Source organism: Dryobates pubescens, chromosome 10 (assembly GCF_014839835.1).
Source record: "Dryobates pubescens isolate bDryPub1 chromosome 10, bDryPub1.pri, whole genome shotgun sequence".
Taxonomy (NCBI): Eukaryota; Metazoa; Chordata; class Aves; order Piciformes; family Picidae; genus Dryobates; species Dryobates pubescens.
Window position 1 is genome coordinate 9,545,485 of NC_071621.1, and position 20,318 is coordinate 9,565,802.

Genomic DNA, 20,318 nt, shown 5'->3' on the forward strand with positions numbered 1-20,318 from the left:
TTTTTCTTTTAAACGGAAAAGAAGGAAAGTCTTAACGTGAAAGCAATTCCTCACATTCATTTTGGAAAGGCCTTATAATGTCAAATGTAAAAATAATGACATGTCAAGCATGAAGCAGTAAAGTTCCTTCCCAATGCACTAATGCTGAATTAAAAATGTAGTGCTTCTTCTAGTCAGTTAACTGTTCCCTTACAAAATCCTAGGCACAGAATTGACTATAAGGATTAATGCATTTTACAGCTCTTCCCTAATTCCCATATATATTGAGAATTCATTAGATTCAGACCTTTTAAAATATTTAGTGCTCTGTATGTCAGCTGAAAAGCTTTCTGAATCAGATTCATTCTTCGTGGATAAAAATCAGACATACTGTATACACCCATACTCATTTTCATAAGGAGGTTTGGTTTTTTTTTTTTGATACAATATTAATGTTAAGTTGATAATCATAAATAAATACAAACAATAATACATAAGGAATGTCTACTGCAAACTGAATATATCATTAAAAAAAAAAAAAAGAGTAAAGAAGTTAATTTCCATTACTGCTGTGCCTACATTTGTGAGGACTGAAGAAAAGGTAACTGCAGAATTGTGAGTTAGGATTTGACCCTCCCCCGCCCAAAGTCTCATTTCACGTTATGGTAAAGGACACATCTCCACTCCAGACAGCACTTCCAAACACCAATCTCAATTCCCAGAATAAAGGCATCTTTTTGTTTGTTATTTGTTACCAATTATGGATATTATTAGAAGCTGAAAGTATTGACCTCTTAGTCACCAGGACAAAAACACAGATCTGTCTTAGTCCATGGCAATTCTTGGCTTTGTCTCATATAGTGACATTTTCTTACACAGCTGTCCCAGCTTCCTTGGTTGGTCGTCTTCATTTCACTGCATCACTTAATGGAAGAGGAGAGTTTGAGAGACTGAAGTTCATTTTCTCCTGGAAGTGGGGGTTTACTGGTGAGCACATCTTTTTGGAAACCTTCCTTTTTCTTCCATTTAACACAGTTACATAAACTGAATCTGGAAAGATTAAAAACCCTTGTGTTAACATCCAACAGAAGCAGGACTTCACTAGAAATCTGTTCTCTTAAAAAAAACCCCTTGCATTCTTCAAGCGCCCAAGCTCCCCCAAGATCTGGAGGTTTGACAAAAATCAGGGCCAGAAAACAACCAAAAGCCATCAAGATGTTCATCCAGCTACAGCAGCCTATGGAGCATCTCTCTGCATTAAGCCGACTTGTCCAACAAGAAGAAAATCCCCTGACTCATCCATGCACCATTATCACCAGTGGCACACAACACAGATCAACATAAACACGAAGAGAACTCAAAGTAATTTTTCATGCCGAACCAGGAGAAGCGCACACCAAAAAAGCAGACATGGTGTGCAGGGAAGCCTACTGTCTTTCTGCTGTCTTGTTCCTTATGCTGAATTCTTGAATTTTTCCAGGTTCCCCCTTATTTTAGTATTTAATTCCCTGCCCCTGATTGGAAAGAACAGAACTACTCCAGCACACATGTACCAGGACTGAGCCCTTCCATGCATGAAATGAGTACTTCCTGCATAAAGTGAACTCCTTGGTGTGGTGCTTGTGCAGGCTGCCAGCAGCAGCCAGGGGTTTGCTGCTGACCACAATCCCTAAGCATCTTCCTGACCAAATATCAAATACCAGGCAGTGCCAGCTCCTTCTCCCTAACCACAGCAAGCACCAAGGGCGCTGGTGCTTGCAGGTCAGATGGGAACTACAACACATCACTTCCAGTGACTTGATCGAGCCTTTAAACCACTGCAGTTACATATACTGAGTTTCCAAGCCACTTCCACAATGCTTCCAACTCAACACGACTTGTTCCTATTTTCTTTGGAAACAGTTCTAGTCTTGTTATTAAAACTTGATTTAGAACTTTGTGTTATATTACAAAAACCAGCATCTCCCCAGAGTAATGGACAATACCTAAGTTGTTTTACAAGAAATCCTGGAGAGAGAGCTCTGCAAAGGGATCCTTTCCTGAGGCTCTGTGAGGACTCTGACTGGAAGGACTGGATGCTGCAGACAGCTAGTAGGAAAGACGACAGAGAAAGGGAAAGAAAGAAAAAAAGGTCTCAGAATGACAGAATATGAAAGCTGAACATGTAATGAAAGGACAAAGGGAGGTTAAGAGGAAAACCTGGCAGAAATCAACTATTAAAACAGGGTGTTTGGTCATGTGGAAAACAGAAAGCCTCATCAATGGTTGGTGTAATGCAGAAACAAGCTGGACATGACCCTCCAGAAAAATAAAGTTCAAGTGGCATTTGCCAAATCAGCAGATAACTTTGTGTTTTCACTGCAGCTTTCTTCAAAAGAAGATACAAACATTAAGCCTGAGTCCTGTGAAATAGGTTAGCACTCTCCCTGCCTTACTGGCAATCATATGTACTGGCAGGGACAGATCAGGCCAGGGTCTGGTCAGAGCATGACAGCTTTCCAGATACCTTCTCCAGAAATAACGACTCTCAGCATCTTTTCCCTTCAAAGTAAGATTCATATAAAAAGAGGCTGGACAGCAGACAATGGATAATTGTCAATTTGGGGCCCAGAAGGAGAACACAGGATATATTTTGGGGGTAGAAAATTAAAAATAGATGAGTTTATCAACTGATGCCGTTTTAGGTGAGAACTGAAGACTGAGACCACAAGTCTATACTATCTTTACCAAGAAAAATCACATCCTGTAGCCAGGTACTTAAAGGACCACAAGACAATTAATCCACATAAAGCACATTATTTACTAATAGGTAATATTGGTGTTCCAGCTGCTGCTGGAAAGGACCAATAACCTGCAGGCTGTAATTGCAGGATTTAGTTGATTTAGTTTTTTGATTTAGTTTTTTTTAGCCCTTTTCCTTCTTTATTAGTGTCTTCCCAGTTACAAAAGGTGTTTTATTAAGTTCTGTTTGCCTTCCTCTCTCATAGAGCTTGCATGTTTTTGCAGTTACAATTAACACAGTCAGCTTTCTCCATTTCAGGTTCCATCACTAAGTTCACTCATAACTGAGTTACTATTCACCACTGTACCCCTGCACTTTAGACCCATTGCAGAAAGCATCTTCTGAAGATTAGTATGAAAATCCTGAATGCCTGTTGACCTAGGCATGACAGAGAACATGCTTATGGGAAATGCTGGCAGAATTGCCTAGAGTGTAAGTATTACCATTGCACATTTAAAACTTTCAGGTTAATGTCTGTCTCAGAAACCATGTGGGAAGAAGGAGCTTTTTCAGGATAAATATTCTCTGTCTGGTTTGAAATCTTTATCCCCACTTCCCGTGCGACACTTGGATCCAGTCCCCATAAACAGATTGTAGAAGAGTCATGAGACAGAATGCAAAGTGCTTGAGAAGCAGTTTCAGGATGTCAGAAGTTCCCCTTTTAAACTTGGTTCTTCCATTTGGAAAGCCATAGCTGACACACCCCCCACTCTCCAGGATTTGATCCAGACTAATGATGAAGTCCAACAGTCACAACTTCAGCAAGGCAAGCCTGTGACTTAATCCCCTGAGACATTCTTCCCCTTCATGGTCAAATGGCCTGAAGTCACGTATGAAAAGTCCTGTTAAATTGAGTTGGCAAATCTCCCGTTGTTATCAGGTCCAACGTAATGTCCCAGTTTGAAAGCAGTGTGGAAGCCTGGTAGAGCTCTGTCATTTATGCAACATCAGCATGTAACCAGAAACAGAGGTGAAATTTTAGGAAGCCTGTTCAGATTAAATACTGGGGAAAAAAACAACTTGACAATCCTACTTCCTAGATGCCACAGCCAAATTGAGACCAAACACAATACCTTACAGTAAATACATACATTAATCAGATGCCTCTAATTAAAAAAGAGGCCTTAAAAAAAAAAGTGTTAAGTATACTTTGATAGTTTCCTACTTTGCATCTATATAGAATACTGGCTATAAATAGATCTGAAGATCTGAACCTACCAGAGCAGTTTCTAAGCAGCAGAATTTGAAACAGCAGCACTGGCTACTACTTTCTCTAGTGCAAATACATCTAAAACTGTGATTTAGCCTCCTTACTGCCCAGCACTTGTGTGATCAAAAGTGCAGCATCCTGTGCTTGTCAGATACAAAGCTTGTCTCATCTCCAAGTGTCCATCACCTCTTGTGCTTCCAACAAAGACAAAAACTCCCCAGAGCCATAACAACACAGAAGAGCCCAGAAGATACTGGTTTCTCATTGAAAAGTCTACATGCCTGTAAAGTCTACTTCCTGGCGTAGGTCTGTTCTTATGGCATACCCTGTTCTTCTACTTTCAAAAAAACCCCAAAACAAAACAAAAAAACCAACAAGCCAAGAGAAAAGCCCAACAAAATTCAACTAAAACCCAAGGAAACCCCACCCAACCCCACAAAATCAACTCTCTTACTTGCACATTTAGCTATTCTTCATTACCAGGCAATCACTCCAAACACCCTTTCTGTCCACTTCAGTGACGTTAAAGACTGCAGGGTTACAGCTCACACAGATGTGAGCAGTAGGCCAAGTAAATTCTTTGCTGGTTTTTTAAATCTTAACATTTTCACTACCCAGCTGCTTCCCCTCCTAAGGCTACCTTGTTTTGGGGGTAATCAGACCAGAGTGCATAACACTTAAACCCGTACCAGTGGTTTGTCAGTACTGTATCATTTTATATTAGCCAAGATCATAGAATCAATCGTAGAGTAATTTGGGTCAGAGAAGACTTCAAAGATCATCTGTTTCCATCCCCCCTACCATGGGCAGGGACACCTTCCACTAAACCAGGTTACTGAAGGCCCTGTCCGTCCTGGCCCTGAGCATCTCCAGGAAGGCGGCATGCACAGCCTCCCTGGGCAACCTGTTCCAGTATCTCACCACCCTCACTGTAAGGAATTTCTTCCTAATATCCAGTCTAAATCTGTTCTCCTCCAGCCCAGCTAAATTAAAGTAATAATACTTTCAAAACTATGAATATCATCTTTCCCATGATTTTCAAAGCAACTCTTCTAGTGTCATTCTCAATTGTTTCAATGATTTTGCCCTTAAAACCCCTCACACTACTCTTGCTTTTGATAGCAAGAATTAGAAATCAAGTTGCATGCCTGTAAAGAGAACATTTGAAATAGAAGCAAAATATGTCTAGAGATAAGAAAAGTATTAAGGTTAATTTTTAAAAAGTATCAAGTCAGGAACACCAGTTTAAATTACAGACAACACTGGCATACCCATTTTACCAGTCTGTGTACAAAGCAGGAGGAATTCCCAACATAATACAGCTTGGCAACACAATTTTTTGGCAATGAATTTGTATCTGTCATAATGCCTTTAAGTATCTTCGGGTTTCTTTATTGTAGACAACAGCTAAAATCTATCAGCAGACTAGAGGTAGCTGATGTAATCTGGTGCTTTAAACAAGTATTAAAACTATTTGCTTTTTGTCACCAGGATACCATGGACAAAACCTGTATTAGAATCCTGGTGTTTAGAGTGATCCATGTGGGCTGCAGACACTCTGAGCTGTGTGCCTCCCAGACAACCACTCTTTAAGCTGTGCACTCCAAGAACAAATTTTTTTGTCTTTATTTTCTGATCTCTGCCACAACAGGAGCAAGAGCTAAACACAAACAGGCAAATATGCTCAGAAGAACCTCAGGACTAAGCATAAAGTAAACTCCATGTAACAATGCAGTTCTCCTCTGAGGCTATAGGTTAGTAAATGCCTTCTCTGCAGATAGGGGGGAGCATCTCTCACAGGCAGCCTTTGTTTCAGTTCAGCTGCTTTATTTGGATCAGACTTCTGAGAACTCAACACCTGCAAGCAACACAGATTCTGTGTTTCAGGGAAAACCCTTCCAATTATGTAAATGATCCTTAATCCTAATGATCCAAAAGGTGTGCGTTCTACCAAATTAATTCTCACAGGAGCCAAATGTTTGTCAGAAATGCACAATAACTATAGCTCTGCATAGCTCACTTGTGACTAATTCCTCCTTTTCCTGTTATGACAGCCAGCTGGGATTCAACCTAGACCAAGCCCTGCAATGTCAAATGAAGCAGAAAGGCTCACCCAGCTGTTCAGACCTACCTACCTGTCACAGCTAAATTAAGCAGGTAGGCAGAGTTCTGCCCCCCGGACATTTCCAAATGGAAATTGAGATAACAATTCTTATTCCTGAGGATTCTTTCACTTTTTCTCTATTTAAGAGCTGTCACAAACACATTTTTTCCCCTTGAAGTACTGTAAAACCCATGTGAAGAATACTGAATCGCTTGTCTGATATGCCTGTGTGTGCAAAGCAGCTCTCAGAAGTTCAAGAAAGTCAACAGAAAATGGTATTTCCATCTACAGAAATCTAGCAGTATCCCTTTCAAATAAAGCCTTTAAAATTCTTTAAACATAGCCACAAGACACATGCTGTATGCCCACTGGCAGCACACAGCAGTGTCACTCCTGATAAAGGAACAGGAGTCAGGCACTGCAGAAGGTTTGAGGCTCTTTCCTCTTCCAGTCTACTTCTAGTTGTTCTCCCTCCACACTCCAGTCCCCAGCAGCACACATACACCTAAGCAAAGTCACACATGAATGATTTTCTACAGTCACCTATAGAGACAGAGCTCTTCATAGTAAGATCAAGATATGGTCCTGATACACTGCATTTTTCTAACAAGCCATGATGTTCTGTGGGACTGCTGACAAGAGCTTTTGATTGTTAAGTAAAGCCACATTTAACGCTGGAGTTCCCAATTTAACTGGCAGATTGGCTCTGCCTCCAGCCACAGGTCAAAGTCTTAAGGATCTCAATGAAGGTGTTCAAAGTTCTCCATCCTTCTTCACCTCTACTCATTTTTCCTACTGCAAAAAAACATCTTCATATGGCTACGTTTTGCAAAACAAACAATAAAAGGCAGGTATTTAAATACCATTATTATTAAAGTCAGTTCTTATCAATGCTCAGAGTAACCACTTGCATTCTTGTACGCTAGGTGATGAATCAACATCCAACAGGAGAAGCAGAAGAGCAGTCAAGGTAAGGAATGCTCCCTTCAACATCACACCTTTACCTAACAGGGAAAGGTCAGCTAGGTTGGTATAGCTATTATCTTCACAATCATGTCCTCTGCAAAACATGGGGGAATACAGAAACCTTTGGACAAAACAAGGGTTAAAACTAGATGCACATGCCATATGCCTTTCACAGAATGGTCAGTTCTAGCAGCCAGGTGCTGGGTTGAAGTTCCACCAGGTTTTGATACAAGGGTCTTTTCCAACCCATCTATAATACTCATTAATTTAAAAGGCTACATACAACCTGTTTCTCCTCTGCAAAATCATAGAATGATTTGGGTTGGAAGGGACCTCTGAAGGTCATCTAGTCTAACCCCACCCTGCAGTGAACTGGGGACATCTTTAAGTAGCTCTGATTACTCAGAGCCCTATCCAGCCTGACCTTGAATGTTTCCAGGGCATCTACCACTTTCTCTGGGCATCCTGTTCCAGTCTTTCACCAATGTCTTGTTTCTATCTATTTTAAACTACTCCTCATTTAGTTAAAAACTGTAATTCCTTCTTGTGTCACAACAGGTCCTGCTAAGAGTCTGTTCCCATCTTTCTTATAGCCCCTCTGAAAGGCCACACTAAGGTCTCCCCAGACCCTTCTCTTTTTCAGCCTGAACAACCCCAGCTCTCAGCCTGTTTTCACAGCAAGGGTACTCCAGTCCTCTGATCATTTTTGCAGCCCTCCTCTAAACCTGCTCCAACAAGTCACATCCTTCATACATTGAGGGCCCCAGAGCTGGGCACAGTACTCCAGATGGGATGTCACCAGAGCAGAGGAGCAGGAATCACCTCCCTCACCCTGCTGGTCACTTTCTGGTGCAGCTCAGAAGTATTCTGGGCTGCAAGAACTACCACTTATGTTGTCCTATAAACACACAGCTTACACTTAGCTTACAGCTACAGTCAGACTGTTACTTTATAAACTAATACTTTTAAGTGTAACAGGTCACAAAACAGTGCCACCTGCATTTAGCAAAAAGCTGTGATGGCACAGTCTCACAAAGCCACACTTGGAGGAAAAGCAGCAGAGAACATAAGGTTCAGGGAAGAAGCTGGTCTTCATCAAACAGAATTGACATTAACTATTCCTAGTACAAAGTACTAGGGTACAAAGTTGAGGGTAGCCTCAAACACATTGCCAGAAAAACAATGGCGTCAAAATGCTATCCTCTTTGCTTCTGTGAAATAAACCTGATACTGCCAATATATAGATTAGAAGGCTAGGAAGCAATCCCTACAGGAACCACTGGGCTTGTGCAATACATTTGCCCAATGGAAGAAAATACCAAAACACTTTGGAAGAAACTGCAGCAGTACAGGTTAGGAGGCAATCTGCTAGAGAGCAGCCCTGTGGAGAAGGACCTGGGAGTCCTGGTGGGTAAGAAGTTATCCATGGGTCAGCAGTGTGCCCTTGTGGCCAAGAAAGCCAATGGTATCCCGGGGTGCATTAAGAGAAGTGTGCCCAGCAGTTCAAGGGAGGTTCTTCTTCCCCTCTACTCTGCCCTGGTGAGGCCACACCTGGAATACTGCATCCAGTTTTGGTCTCCCCAGTTCAAGAGGGACAGGAATCTACTCGAGAGAGTGCAACAGAGAGCAGGATGATTAAGGGACTGGAGTATGTGCCTTATGAGGCTGAGAACCCCGAGGCTGTTTAGTCTGGACAAGAGAAGACTGAGAGGGGATTTAATAAATGTTTATAAATATCTGAGGGCTGAGTGTCCAGAGGGAGGGGACAGGTTCTTCTCAGTTGCACCCTGTGACAGGACAAGGGGCAATGGCTATAAACTACAGCACAGGAGGTTCCACCTCAGCACGAGATGGAACTTCTTCACTGTGAGGGTCATGGAGCACTGGAACAGGTTCCCCAGAGGGGTTGTGGAGTCTCCTCCTTTAATGACTTTCAAGACCCATCTGGATGCATTGTTGTGCAACCTGTGTGAGATTCTATGGTCCTGCTCTGGCAGGGGGGTTAGACTCAGTCTTTGGAGGTGCCTTCCAACCTCCAACATCCTGTGACATCTGTAACTGGTCCCTAGCACCAAGAATTTTGAATGTACCCACCTGTGCTCCTGGTACAGGGCCAAAAGGATTTGGTGGTCTCATGACTGGCTGACTGTATATTAAAGTTGGCTGTGTCATTACTGGTATTCCTCCCATCTGTGATGGCTGAAAAAATCCAGACAACATTAAATCACACATAGCATTAACACACTGCAAGTATTTAACAAGGGAAAGGATAATGGCAAACAGGCGAAAATTCTTGATCATAACTAATAGAAGCAATTCTAGACACTGCTTCCACAATACTCTGCAAATAAAGGTTAGAATAAAGGGACATTGGAGCCTTTTCAAGGAATACTCTCAATAACAACTGAGCCCATTTAATCTCTTGCTGCAAAGATGCAAGACACTAAAATACTTAAGCACAAGCACTTGTGCCGGTTGTCTTGGTCCCAAAACTGAGGTCTGACAGCACCTCCCTGTCTGCCTTCAAAAGCACAGGACCAGTTTTACAGATGCAAACACAGAGCTGATAGAGCTCAAACAATTTGAAAATTGAGAACTATATGTAAAGTCATGCTACAATCTAAATTGTTACTGACACCACAGCTGAGTCAAAACGAAGAGTTTAACATGTATTAATAGTCTTAGAAATCAGGTTTCGTTTCTTTTACAGAGGACACCCATCTCTGGGGCTGCTTTTGGCACATCCCGCAGGCTTAGGCTGCTGCCCAGCAGTACGCCTACTAAAGCAATCCCCATTCCAAGCAGCTTTTCTTTGCCTAATCCTTTTACTCCTCCTATCATGCCAACCAGTTGTTTGGGCAATCAGATGGTCAATCCATTCAAGAAAATGACCCTGATGAAAACACTCTACCAAAGATGTGGATTAAATATAACTGCTGGCACAATGAAGACACAGTAACCATCAGTCAGGGAATTCGAAGGTAGTAACAGAACTGCCTGTCCCAGTATGCCCTCACCAAGGGGAAAAAAGCCTGCTACTGGAATGCCACCTTGAAAAGGCCATGCTCAGAACTGTGGAAGCTACTACTGCTTTTAAGAAAAAATAAACAAGGATTATAGAATGTGTCAGTGTTTCAGTAACTCCTAGGAGTAACATTTAGATGAGGCAGGACAGTGTTCGGGATGTGTTATATAGCTCACTAACAAATCAAAATAAGAAGAAAATGCTTCCAGTACCATCGGTGCAGAGCTGTGCAGATCAAATCTGAATTAACACTAGAGGTACTTTAACCACAACAATTTAAACCAGAATACACTACAGGACTTCATGGATAGTTACCAGGAAGCATGATGCTCTCCCAAAAGCCTGTCAAGGACACAGTTGGCCACTTCTGCAGTTCACTTACTAATTGTATACAAACGATAGATCATTAATCTAATCTGACTGTGATGGAACATTTGTTTGTTACACTAGTCTGTGAGCCATTGAACAGAATAATTGTCTCTCCCTTTTTGTTCACTGCATCAAAACTTGAGGCGTTAATGCACATAGTTTCAGGAATATTTCAAAATTTGATATAAGAAAAAATTTAACAGCTCCTCAGAGCAACATGCATCAAGGTCAGGTTTGTGTCAAAAGCGTTCCTGTACTGGTGTTCAATCCTCAACCGACACCACAACATGCCTCAGTGCCACAAACTTGCAGTTTTTTGTACTGATCGTCACAAGTATCTTCTGCTCAGTTTAGAGGAAATATTTAAGGAACTTTCAATTTCACTGATAAAATATTCCTGTTGAGAAGGTAGCTATGCTCTCATGTGTGCTGGGTTACACCCATCCTGCGGGAGGGCTGCAAGAGCCCTGCTTCCCCAGGGGATAAGAGAAACCTGATCCAGGTGAACAGAGAGGGACTTGATTTCCCCCTCCAAGGAGGAGGGGTCCCCTGGGTCAAAGGTTTCCTCTCCAGCAAGCCTATAAAAAGGAAGACATTGCAGCCATTTTCTTCTCTTTGCTCCTGCCTCACCTATTTGAAAGGACCAATAGCTGCTGCTAGCCTCCTGGTTCTGCCACGTGGTCAGGCCTGATCTTCTCCCTGCCGTACCCATGCTTCTCTAAAGGACTGAAATCCACATACATTGAGGGAGATACAAGGCCATCCAAATTTGGTTTTGGATTTTTGTTTCCTATTCATCCTTGCTCCTTACCCTTGTAAATCCTCCCTGTTACTGATATATATATTTTTTGTTAAAAAAATTTACTTCTCCTACTTCCAAACCGATTCCAGATTATTTTTTTGGTAGATTTACCTCCAGTCTCTTTGGGGGCAGGGAGAGAAATTCTCAGGGTTTTTTGCTACCATCTGAGCTCTTAAGCTCCAGTTAAGGCTCAAACCACTACAACATTTTGGCACCCAACGTGGGGCTTGAAAAATAGTATTTTATTTGAAAAGTAATACTTTGTTTGGAAAAAAGGGGTTGGAAGCAGAGATGTTGGATTGGTTGATGGGTTGGACGCAATGATCTTGAAGGTCTCTTCCAACCTGGTTTATTCTATGTATGTATATGTATGTATTCTATGTATGTATGTTAACGTTGAAGGATTCTAATGTTCTAAGCTTTTGCATTGGTTTTTGGCTGGATCTTTTGGACCCATATCTATAAACTAATAACTTATCATATGGTTTGGTTAATGATAGAGATGCTGCTTGACTGGATAAAAACTTTAATAATGCAGTTGAGCAATGTACCTCTTAAATTCTATGAATTTTACTGGCAGTGATAACTTCTCTAACAGAGAAATTTTGGAAGCAGGCTATGAAACTAACCATGTAGATGAAAATGTCTTTGAGGGAAAACTGCATTATATAATGGTATGTTCTATATTTTTAAATGTAATCCTCATCGTAGCATTCACTCTGGCCATGTGGTGAGGGGGGAGGTGCTAACCCATTAAAACTCTCTCCAGAGGAACAATGGGCGCAATGCAGTCTTTTGTAAGCTCTGATACCCGAAGGGTGGGGTGCTGCTAAGCACTGTGTAAATAGGGACACAAAGAGGGAGGGGTCAGATTGTAGTGAGTGCTGCCCAGTCAAAAGGGCTGCCCGCTGTCAACCTCACACATGGGTTTGCCCCCCCCACCGGCAGTTCCTCACTCTAACCCCTGATGCTCCTGCCCACATAGTTCCTCTAGCACCTGTCATCATGCTCCAGAAAAAGATTCAAAAATCATCTCCAAACACGGATGGTGAGGAAGGCATGTCAGCAGGACCCAGAGCAACATGATACACTTATTTCTACAGCAATGAAGCCCATTAAGAACAGACACTGCCCTAATTTTTTGAAGTTTATAGAACCTGAGGTAAGAAATGGTAGATGATTTCAGACAAAACCCACTTAGTTCAGAATAAACCAATAAGAGCTGAAAATCAACCATCAGTAAAAAGTTCAGAAAAAAATCGAGACTGATAGCAAACTACAAGCAACCAAATAATACAGAGCATGAGACTTCTGAGTTGCAGGAGCTCCACTCACCATCCCGTAGCCCATCATTCCTGTTGGCGTTGTGGCAGGATATGCCATGACAGGTGGTGCCTGGTGTGAAAAACAATGGTGAACTTAGAGGAGAAGAGATCGGCTGCATACTGGTAAGACATTGTCTTCTAAGCTTAGGTCAAGTGCAGCACTTGGATTATTATGAACATAAAGAATAAATGAGATTTGCAGTCTCGTGTGTTTCCAAATTATTTCAGATGTAATGCAACACCTATGCTAATCTTGGAAAATCTGTAGTTGTGTTTTGGTATTAACCTCTTAGGATCCTGGTTGACTAAACTACACTTCAAGCTGCCATTCTCTCTGCATCCTGTTCAAAGAAAACACAGACAGAAATTTGAGAGAAAATATTCAGGAAGCAGAAGCATTTTTTTTCCAATCACATGAAATATAAACTTGTCTGTCAATGTCAGAAGTAATGGTGCTTGAAGAGTCTCAAGAGCAAATTTTACAGACTGAAAGAGAATGACTATTGGTTCTGCTGAGACTATAGGAATTCTCATCTCTTTAGCCAGGATGTGCACACTAGGGAGATTTCAGTACAAATTCAACTCTAATACAAATATCTAACCTGCATTACCTCTCACTCACCCACTTAATACAGTGAATTTGAGCAGGTTAGGTTCTCTTAGTATTTTGGAGCTCTGATAATATTGTCTTTAAGTTAGCTTTTCTGAAGTTACAGTAAAACTGCTGTGAACAGACAAAACCTGGAGTGAAACTACATTTGGTGAACAGTTTGGCAACGAATACAGAAAACCAGCTGATAACTCTTAGAAAGAAAGTATATTAAAGACAGATCTTTATATCCTAGCCATATTATTTGTTCTGCAGTTCCATTATCCACTTTTAGAAGGACAAAAAACTTTCTCTCAGACTGTAAATTGGTGCTTATAAACATTCAGATAATTTGCCGTCTATCCACTCCACCTCCTGTTAGTCAGTCTCTCCTTTAAGAAAAAAACCAGCCTAATTCTCATGCTGTTACTGTGGACATCACAATTCGTGACAAGACAAAGACCACACACATCACAGTACAGAGATTATTGACAGAAGAAAGAGGGAAGTGACCAAATATTTATTATTGGATTAAAGCAGATAAATTGTAACATTAATAAGGTATCAGCAAAGCTGCTTCTGAATTCATTTCTAAGGTATCAGCTGCCTTTTCATAGGTAGTAGCCAGTGTCACTGGCCTTTCAGTTGCCATCAGAACAAATTTATCTGGTTTTCTAGACTATGTACTACCCAAATATTTCACATAACTGGAAAAGCTATCATGAATATTATTTCCCTCATGTACCCACATGTACATATGTACAAATATCTGACTAAATTTATTTTTGACTGCTCAACTATGGACCTACTATACTTTAGAATTGCCCTGCAATAAAGACAGAATACAGGGAAAGACCAATATCACTGTTGACATAAGAGGAAAAAAAGTCCTTTAAATGTAAGGCTGCATTCCTCAGACAGGAAGCACAGGTTGTTGCTTGCCCTTTGTAAACTGTCAGCATGGATTTTCTCTTTTTATATGAGCATTAATGACATATTGGTCTCTCCCCACTAAGGGAAAAATAAATAAATCAATTAGAAACAAATAATCAAGATCTACCATAAATGTGAATAAAGTGCCAAGTGTCACAGAAGCCCATGAGGTTTCATGCAGTTATTCAAACACAAACATTTTTATCTTCATTCAGAATTCACCAAGTGCATTGAAGGCAGCACAGACACGTGCCCCAGCTCTCTGGCAGCAAATGGTAGTTTAAAGCAAGAAAAAAACCAAAACCTTGGTATTTCCCATGCCATCATTCGAGTCAAGAGCCTGCACACCACCTATGAAGTTTGTGTATGCTAAGGAAAGCTCAATTTTTGGCACACCAAAGATTTTAAAACGAGAAACGTGTAAATAGCAGGAAGGTTATGAGATTCTGCAAGAGCAGTGGTTAATATCAGCATGCCAATCGATTGCAAAAGGCTGTGGGTTGTTTCACTTACGTATTGTGGAAAATGCATGCCATTCTGTATTTCCCAGGGAGAACAATTACATAATGCAATAACACTGGATTAGAAGCAAATACTTACACAATGGAATATACACAGATAGCATTTTAGTTCACAAATACATTAAATGTTTACCCCAACACATTCTTGTAATTCACTGAGACAACAGACACCCATGATACTGTCACCGTTACTAGGTTTGCAATTGGTTTGCATGGTCCATTTATTTGGTATATGCCTTTTTTTCCAAGGATGAGAAAGCCATATTTTCAAAAGCATATTTATTTAGCAAGCAGCAGCAAGTCCACAATAAATAGACCAGCAGAGGACAATAAAACTTTTTTTCCCCCCTAGATCGTTTCTTTAGAGATTTCTTTTATGTTAACAGAACAGTATCACAGGAAGTGTCTCAACGGTATAGTAATAAAAGCTGTTAAATGTAATGACTTATCACAAGAAGATGCATCTATACAAGACATGAGTTATTAAACAAATTCAAGCACAAGTAAACCACTGGTCATTAAAGCAGGTGAGTAGTTACAGTTTCTTCAACATACATACCCTCTAATAAGGCCCACAAACATTTCTCTCTATATAAACGTAGTGAATTGATAAGGGATGCTCAGTAAGGGAGAGGGAGTGGAGTCAGAGAGACAAGGTTTTTCTTTCCAAACCCACAGCACTGTATTATTACACTGTGAATTCAATCTCCCTCACTCAGTTGCAGAGTCAGATGCAATAAATCCTTGGAGATGATTGGTTATCTGTGTTGTCCATATAGAGTTTCTCCAGGTACTGGTGAAAGGGTGTGCAGGATTCATGTGTAACACTTAACCATTGAAGATTACTCATGCAAACTATTAACTTCTCTTTTCTTGTGTTTTGGAGGATTTTTTGGGTGTGGGTTTTGGTTGGTTGGTTTTGGTGGTGGTCATGGGCCTTTTTTGGTTTGTTTTTGTTTGTTTTGTTGGGGTTTTTGCATTTTTAAACTTTTGGGGGGTTGGTGGGGGGAGGGAGGTATTGGCATGCAATTAAGAGCCCTCACTTTACATACTACCCCAAAAGCCTTGCCAGTTCTATCTGCTATGAAGATCACTACAACTGACTGACATGTATTTTAAAAAACTGCACACAGTGAAGCAGGAAAGTAGTATCTAAGTACATTAAGAAAGCTGAATCCCACACCACTGCACAGGCACCTCTATGGGTATCATGAGGTTTAATCTCTTGTCCCCTTCTCATCCTCAGAGCAGGCTGAGCAGTAATGTTACACATAGTTGACAAATCAGCAGGCCTGAAGAACTTTTCACACTTCTGCTTTTCTGGACTGCAAAGTGGACCCCCAAATACCACCACTGGAACTCAGTTTTACTTCAGTTGAATGAAACAGGCTGCTAACTTGCCATAAGGGAGCCTGGTCAGAAACTGCTGAAGTTAGTCAACTAAACTAGTTACTAGAATACCTGAACTACTGAATAAATTGTTTATGCAGATGATTTACTAGAACCACACAGCTAAGAAAAACAAATCCAAGCAGCACACATCTCAAACTGACACATCTCCAGTGTTCTACTCTCTTTTACTGCAACTATGGCTCACTTCCAGACTTCTCAGTCACACATCAGCCCATGTATCAAAGTTGCAGGGAGCTCACTCTTTTAAAATCTTGGCTTACCAATGTTGGAGCATTCCATGCAGTTGTAGGTGCAATCTTGGGTTGCCAGTTGGAACCGCCTGTTAGTTTCTTTTCACCTGGCTGAGTCCAGTTTACATCACTTCAAAAAAATGTTTTAAAGATTGGTTAGAAAATATTGGATTTTCTTAAAAAACTCTATCAGGTAAAGAGAGTTTCCTTGTGGAAACTCACCTTCTTTTATTAGTAAAGAAATGCATTTAGCAAAAGACTTGATCAAAGATCTCAGGACAGCTTGTCTGGTACAATGCTCAACATGAGCCACCTCAGCTTTAGTTGAGTTACCCAGTATAGGTAAGTTAGTCTAGCTTACTTGCCTTGGCTTATGGTAGTTTGGTCAGGAGCAACAGGGTACATTTCAGAATGATTTCACAGATGGTCCCAAAAAGCCTAAAATTTGCTAATCATTCTAAATTTTCTGCTCAGGCAGAAGTTCACTATTTCAGAACACGCCCTGCTTCAAAATTCACTTGTCTAAAGGTCAGCTACAAGTCAGAGACTGTAGTTTCACAGCCATTAATACAGCTCGGATTCAGGATACCGAGTCGGTCATGCATGACAACGCACAGCCTCAGATCACAGAGTACATAGGAGGTGTGCTAAGATTACCTACCATGACAAAAACATTTTGGTGAACTCACTCCCAAAATGCATACAAAGCCTGAGATGAATCAGGAGGACATCGTGCCTGCTGTTCCCACTGTCACTACCACTCTGTCTACTGTCACCTTCCAAGAGTTCTCAACAATTCATTATAGCTTGTAGGAGAAGCAAGTACATTCCCAAACACGCTCTGAAGGTTAACATTATGTTAAACGTCCAGGTTTAAGCCTGTAGTTTCATAAAAATTTATTATCAAGAAAATCCAAATGCTCAACTTTTGATGAAGCATACTCACTTTTTAGTGGTTCCATTGCCAATGCCCAAATCTGTCACAAAGTAGAAAAAGATACTATTGGAATTCTGCTGGTTTAAAAGAATTAAATTAAGCATTTACATTAGTAGTTCAATACTTACTGCCTACAAGATTGGCTAAAGATGAATCCAGATCATCTGACACTAATTTGTTAGGTGGAACTTTGGCAACTGGAAGACTCTGGTTTTGAGAGGCCACTGTTGGTTTTAGAAGACCACCTAGTTCATCAAAGCCTTGGAATGATAAACAAGAAGTCATTAGAATCCCAGGCCTCCCACAAATGTCATGACATTCAGTATTATTTAATAGACAGCCAGTTCAACATGAGGGCTGAAGTACAAAATTTAACTTAGTGACACCACACTGTTGAAGGATAAAACACATCTCTGAGAGAGTAGTTACTAGAGAGATTGCACTTTACTAGTTTAACCTTTATGACATCAATTTTACAGGGAATGGATTCACAATGACTGCAATCAAACTGTAAAACAAAATGAACAATGAACACACAAGCCTTTGCTTTCAGCGAGTCACTGGTTTGCTCCAAAGGAATCCAATGTCAAATCCAAAGTCCAAAGTTGAGAAAGTTTGTATTTTCAGAAGGTCAGACAGAACTACAATACACATTAACTGTGGATGCTTTGGCAATTTATTATCATAGAATCGACAAAGTTGGAAAAGACCTCAAAGGTCACCAAGTTGAACCTGTCACCCAACACCTCATGACTACTAGACCATGACACTAAGTGCCACGTCCAATCCCCTCTTGAACACTTCCAGGGAGGGTGACTCCACCACCTCCCTGGCCAGCCCATTCCAATGACTAACAAGTCTCTTGGTGAAGAACTTTCTCCTCACCTCAAGCCTAAACTTCCCCTGGCACAGCCCGAGACTGTGTCCTCTTGTTCTGGTGCTGGTTGCCTGGGAGAAGAGACCAATCCCCTCTTGGCTACAACCACCCTTCAGGTAGTTGTAGACAGCAATAAGGTCTCCCCTGAGCCTCCTCTTCTCCAGGATAAACAATCCCAGCTCCCTCAGCCTCTCCTCATAGGGCTTGTGCTCAAGGCCTCTCACCAGCCTCGTTGCCCTTCTCTGGACATGTTCAAGAGTCTCAATGTCCTCCTTAAACTGAGAGGCCTAGAACTGGACACAGTACTCAAGGTGTGGCCTAACCAGTGTTGAGTATAGGGGAACGACGACTTCCCTGCTCCTGCTGGCCACACTATTCTTGATGCAGGCCAGGATGCCACTGGCCTTCTTGGCCCACCTGGACACACTGCTGGCTCATGTTTAGGCAGCTGTCAACCAGCACCCCTAGGTCCCTCTCTGCCTGGCAGCTCTCCAGCCACTCCGACCCCAGCCTGTAGCTCTGCATGGGGTTGCTGTGGCCAAAGTGCAGCACCCGGCACTTGTTCTTGTTGAACACCATCATGTTGGACTCCGCCCATCTGTCCAGACAGTCAAGGTGCCTCTGCAGAGCTCTTCTACCCACTAACTGGTCAACATCTGCTCCTAACTTGGTGTCATCTGCAAATTTGCTGATGACTGACTCAATCCCCTCATCCAGATCATCAATGAAGATATTGAACAGGATGGGGCCCAGAACTGATCCCTGGGGGACACCACTGGTGCCTGGCTGCCAGCTGGATGTGGCACCATTCACCACCACTCTCCAGGCTCGGCCCTCCAGCCAGTTCCTAACCCAACACAAGAGTGCTGCTGTCCAAGCCATGGGCTGACAGCTTGGCCAGGAGTTTGCTGTGGGCAGATGGTGTCAAAGGACTTGCCGAAGTCCAGGTAGACCACATCCACAGCCTTCCCCATATCTACCAGACAGGTCACCTGATCATAGAAGGCGATCAGGATCTGCCCATCCTAAATCCATGTTGGCTAGGCCTGAGCCCTTGGCCATCCTTCAGGTGCACAGTGATTGCCCACAAGATGATCTGCTCCATAATCTTCCCTGGCACTGAGGTCAGGCTGACAGGCTTGTAGTTTCCAGGTTCCTCCATCCGACTCTTCTTGTGGATGGGCATCACACTGGCCAGTTTCCAGTCATCTGGGACCTCTCCAGTGAGCCAGGACTGGTGGAAAATGGAGAGCAGCTTGGCCAGCTCATCTGCCAGCTCTTCTCAGATCCCACCCGGTCCCTTGGACTTGTGAGCATCCAAGTGGCTCAGCAAGTCCCAAACTAATTCCTTGCAGATTTCAGGGGTACTACCCTGCTCCCTGACCCCATCTGCCAGTTCAGGAGGCCAGTTATCCTGGAGTCCTCCTGCCTTACTGTTGAAAATGGAGGCAAAGAAGGTATTGAGAACCTCAGCCTTTTCCTCATCTTTAGTTACAATGTTCCCCTCCAGGTCCAATAAGGAGTGGAGGTTCTTCTTGCCCTCTTTTTAGCATTAATGTATTTATAAAAATGCTTTTTATTATCTTTCACAGAAGTGGCCAGCTTAAGTTCTAACCGGGCTTTTGCCTCTCTAATTTTTCTCCTATGTGTTCTAACTTCCTTAAATGTATCATAAGTTACCTCTCCCCCTTTCCGAAGGTGATACACCCTCTTTTTTTTCCCCCCTTAATTCCTTCAGGATCTGCTTGCCCATCCAGGCCAGCTACCTTCCCCGCCAGCTCATTTTTCGGCATGTGGGAACTGCCAGTTCCTGTGCCTTCAAGAGCTCCTGTTTGAAGTAGGTCCAACCATCCTGGACCCCTTTGTTCTTAAGGGCTGCTGCCCAGGGTACTTTCCAAATAAGCTGCTTGAACAAGTTGAGGTTTGCCCTTCAAGAAGTCCAAAGTGAGGGTTCTGTTAGTGCTCCTCCCTCCCTATTTCCCTGCATATTGAAAACTTCACTATCTCATCATCACTGCACCCTAGACAACGTTCTACCATCACATCTCTCACCAGCCCTTCTCTATTTGAGAACAGCAGGTCAAGCAGAGCCTGACCTCTGGTAGGCTGCATCAGGAAGCTGTCCTCCATATGCTCTAGCAACCTTCTGGACTGCCTCCTCTCTGCTGAACTACGTTCCCAGCAGATGCCTGGCAGGTTAAAGTCACCCACAAGGACAAGATCTGATGATCTTGAGACAGCCTCCAGTTGCCTGTA

At 42.1% G+C, this 20,318-nt stretch overlaps 1 protein-coding gene across 11 annotated transcripts in view; it reads right to left on the reverse strand.

Annotated features, from left to right (window-relative positions):
• PICALM (phosphatidylinositol binding clathrin assembly protein) overlaps positions 1 to 20,318 on the reverse strand; it is an 82,733-nt gene continuing 62,415 nt past the window's right edge. For 7 of the 11 annotated variants that reach the window (XM_054164887.1, XM_054164886.1, XM_054164882.1 and 4 more), the window contains 8 exons: positions 17,314 to 17,445; positions 17,195 to 17,225; positions 16,279 to 16,378; positions 14,598 to 14,621; positions 12,573 to 12,632; positions 9,136 to 9,240; positions 1,965 to 2,067; positions 1 to 1,029 (listed from right to left, as the gene is read on the reverse strand). In XM_054164887.1, the coding sequence (XP_054020862.1) occupies positions 1,975 to 2,067; positions 9,136 to 9,240; positions 12,573 to 12,632; positions 14,598 to 14,621; positions 16,279 to 16,378; positions 17,195 to 17,225; positions 17,314 to 17,445 (545 nt within the window). In that variant the 3' untranslated portion in view covers positions 1 to 1,029; positions 1,965 to 1,974. The remainder of the gene's footprint in view (positions 1,030 to 1,964; positions 2,068 to 9,135; positions 9,241 to 12,572; positions 12,633 to 14,597; positions 14,622 to 16,278; positions 16,379 to 17,194; positions 17,226 to 17,313; positions 17,446 to 20,318) is intronic. The other 4 variants (XM_054164883.1, XM_054164889.1, XM_054164891.1 and 1 more) reach the window with 2 other exon arrangements.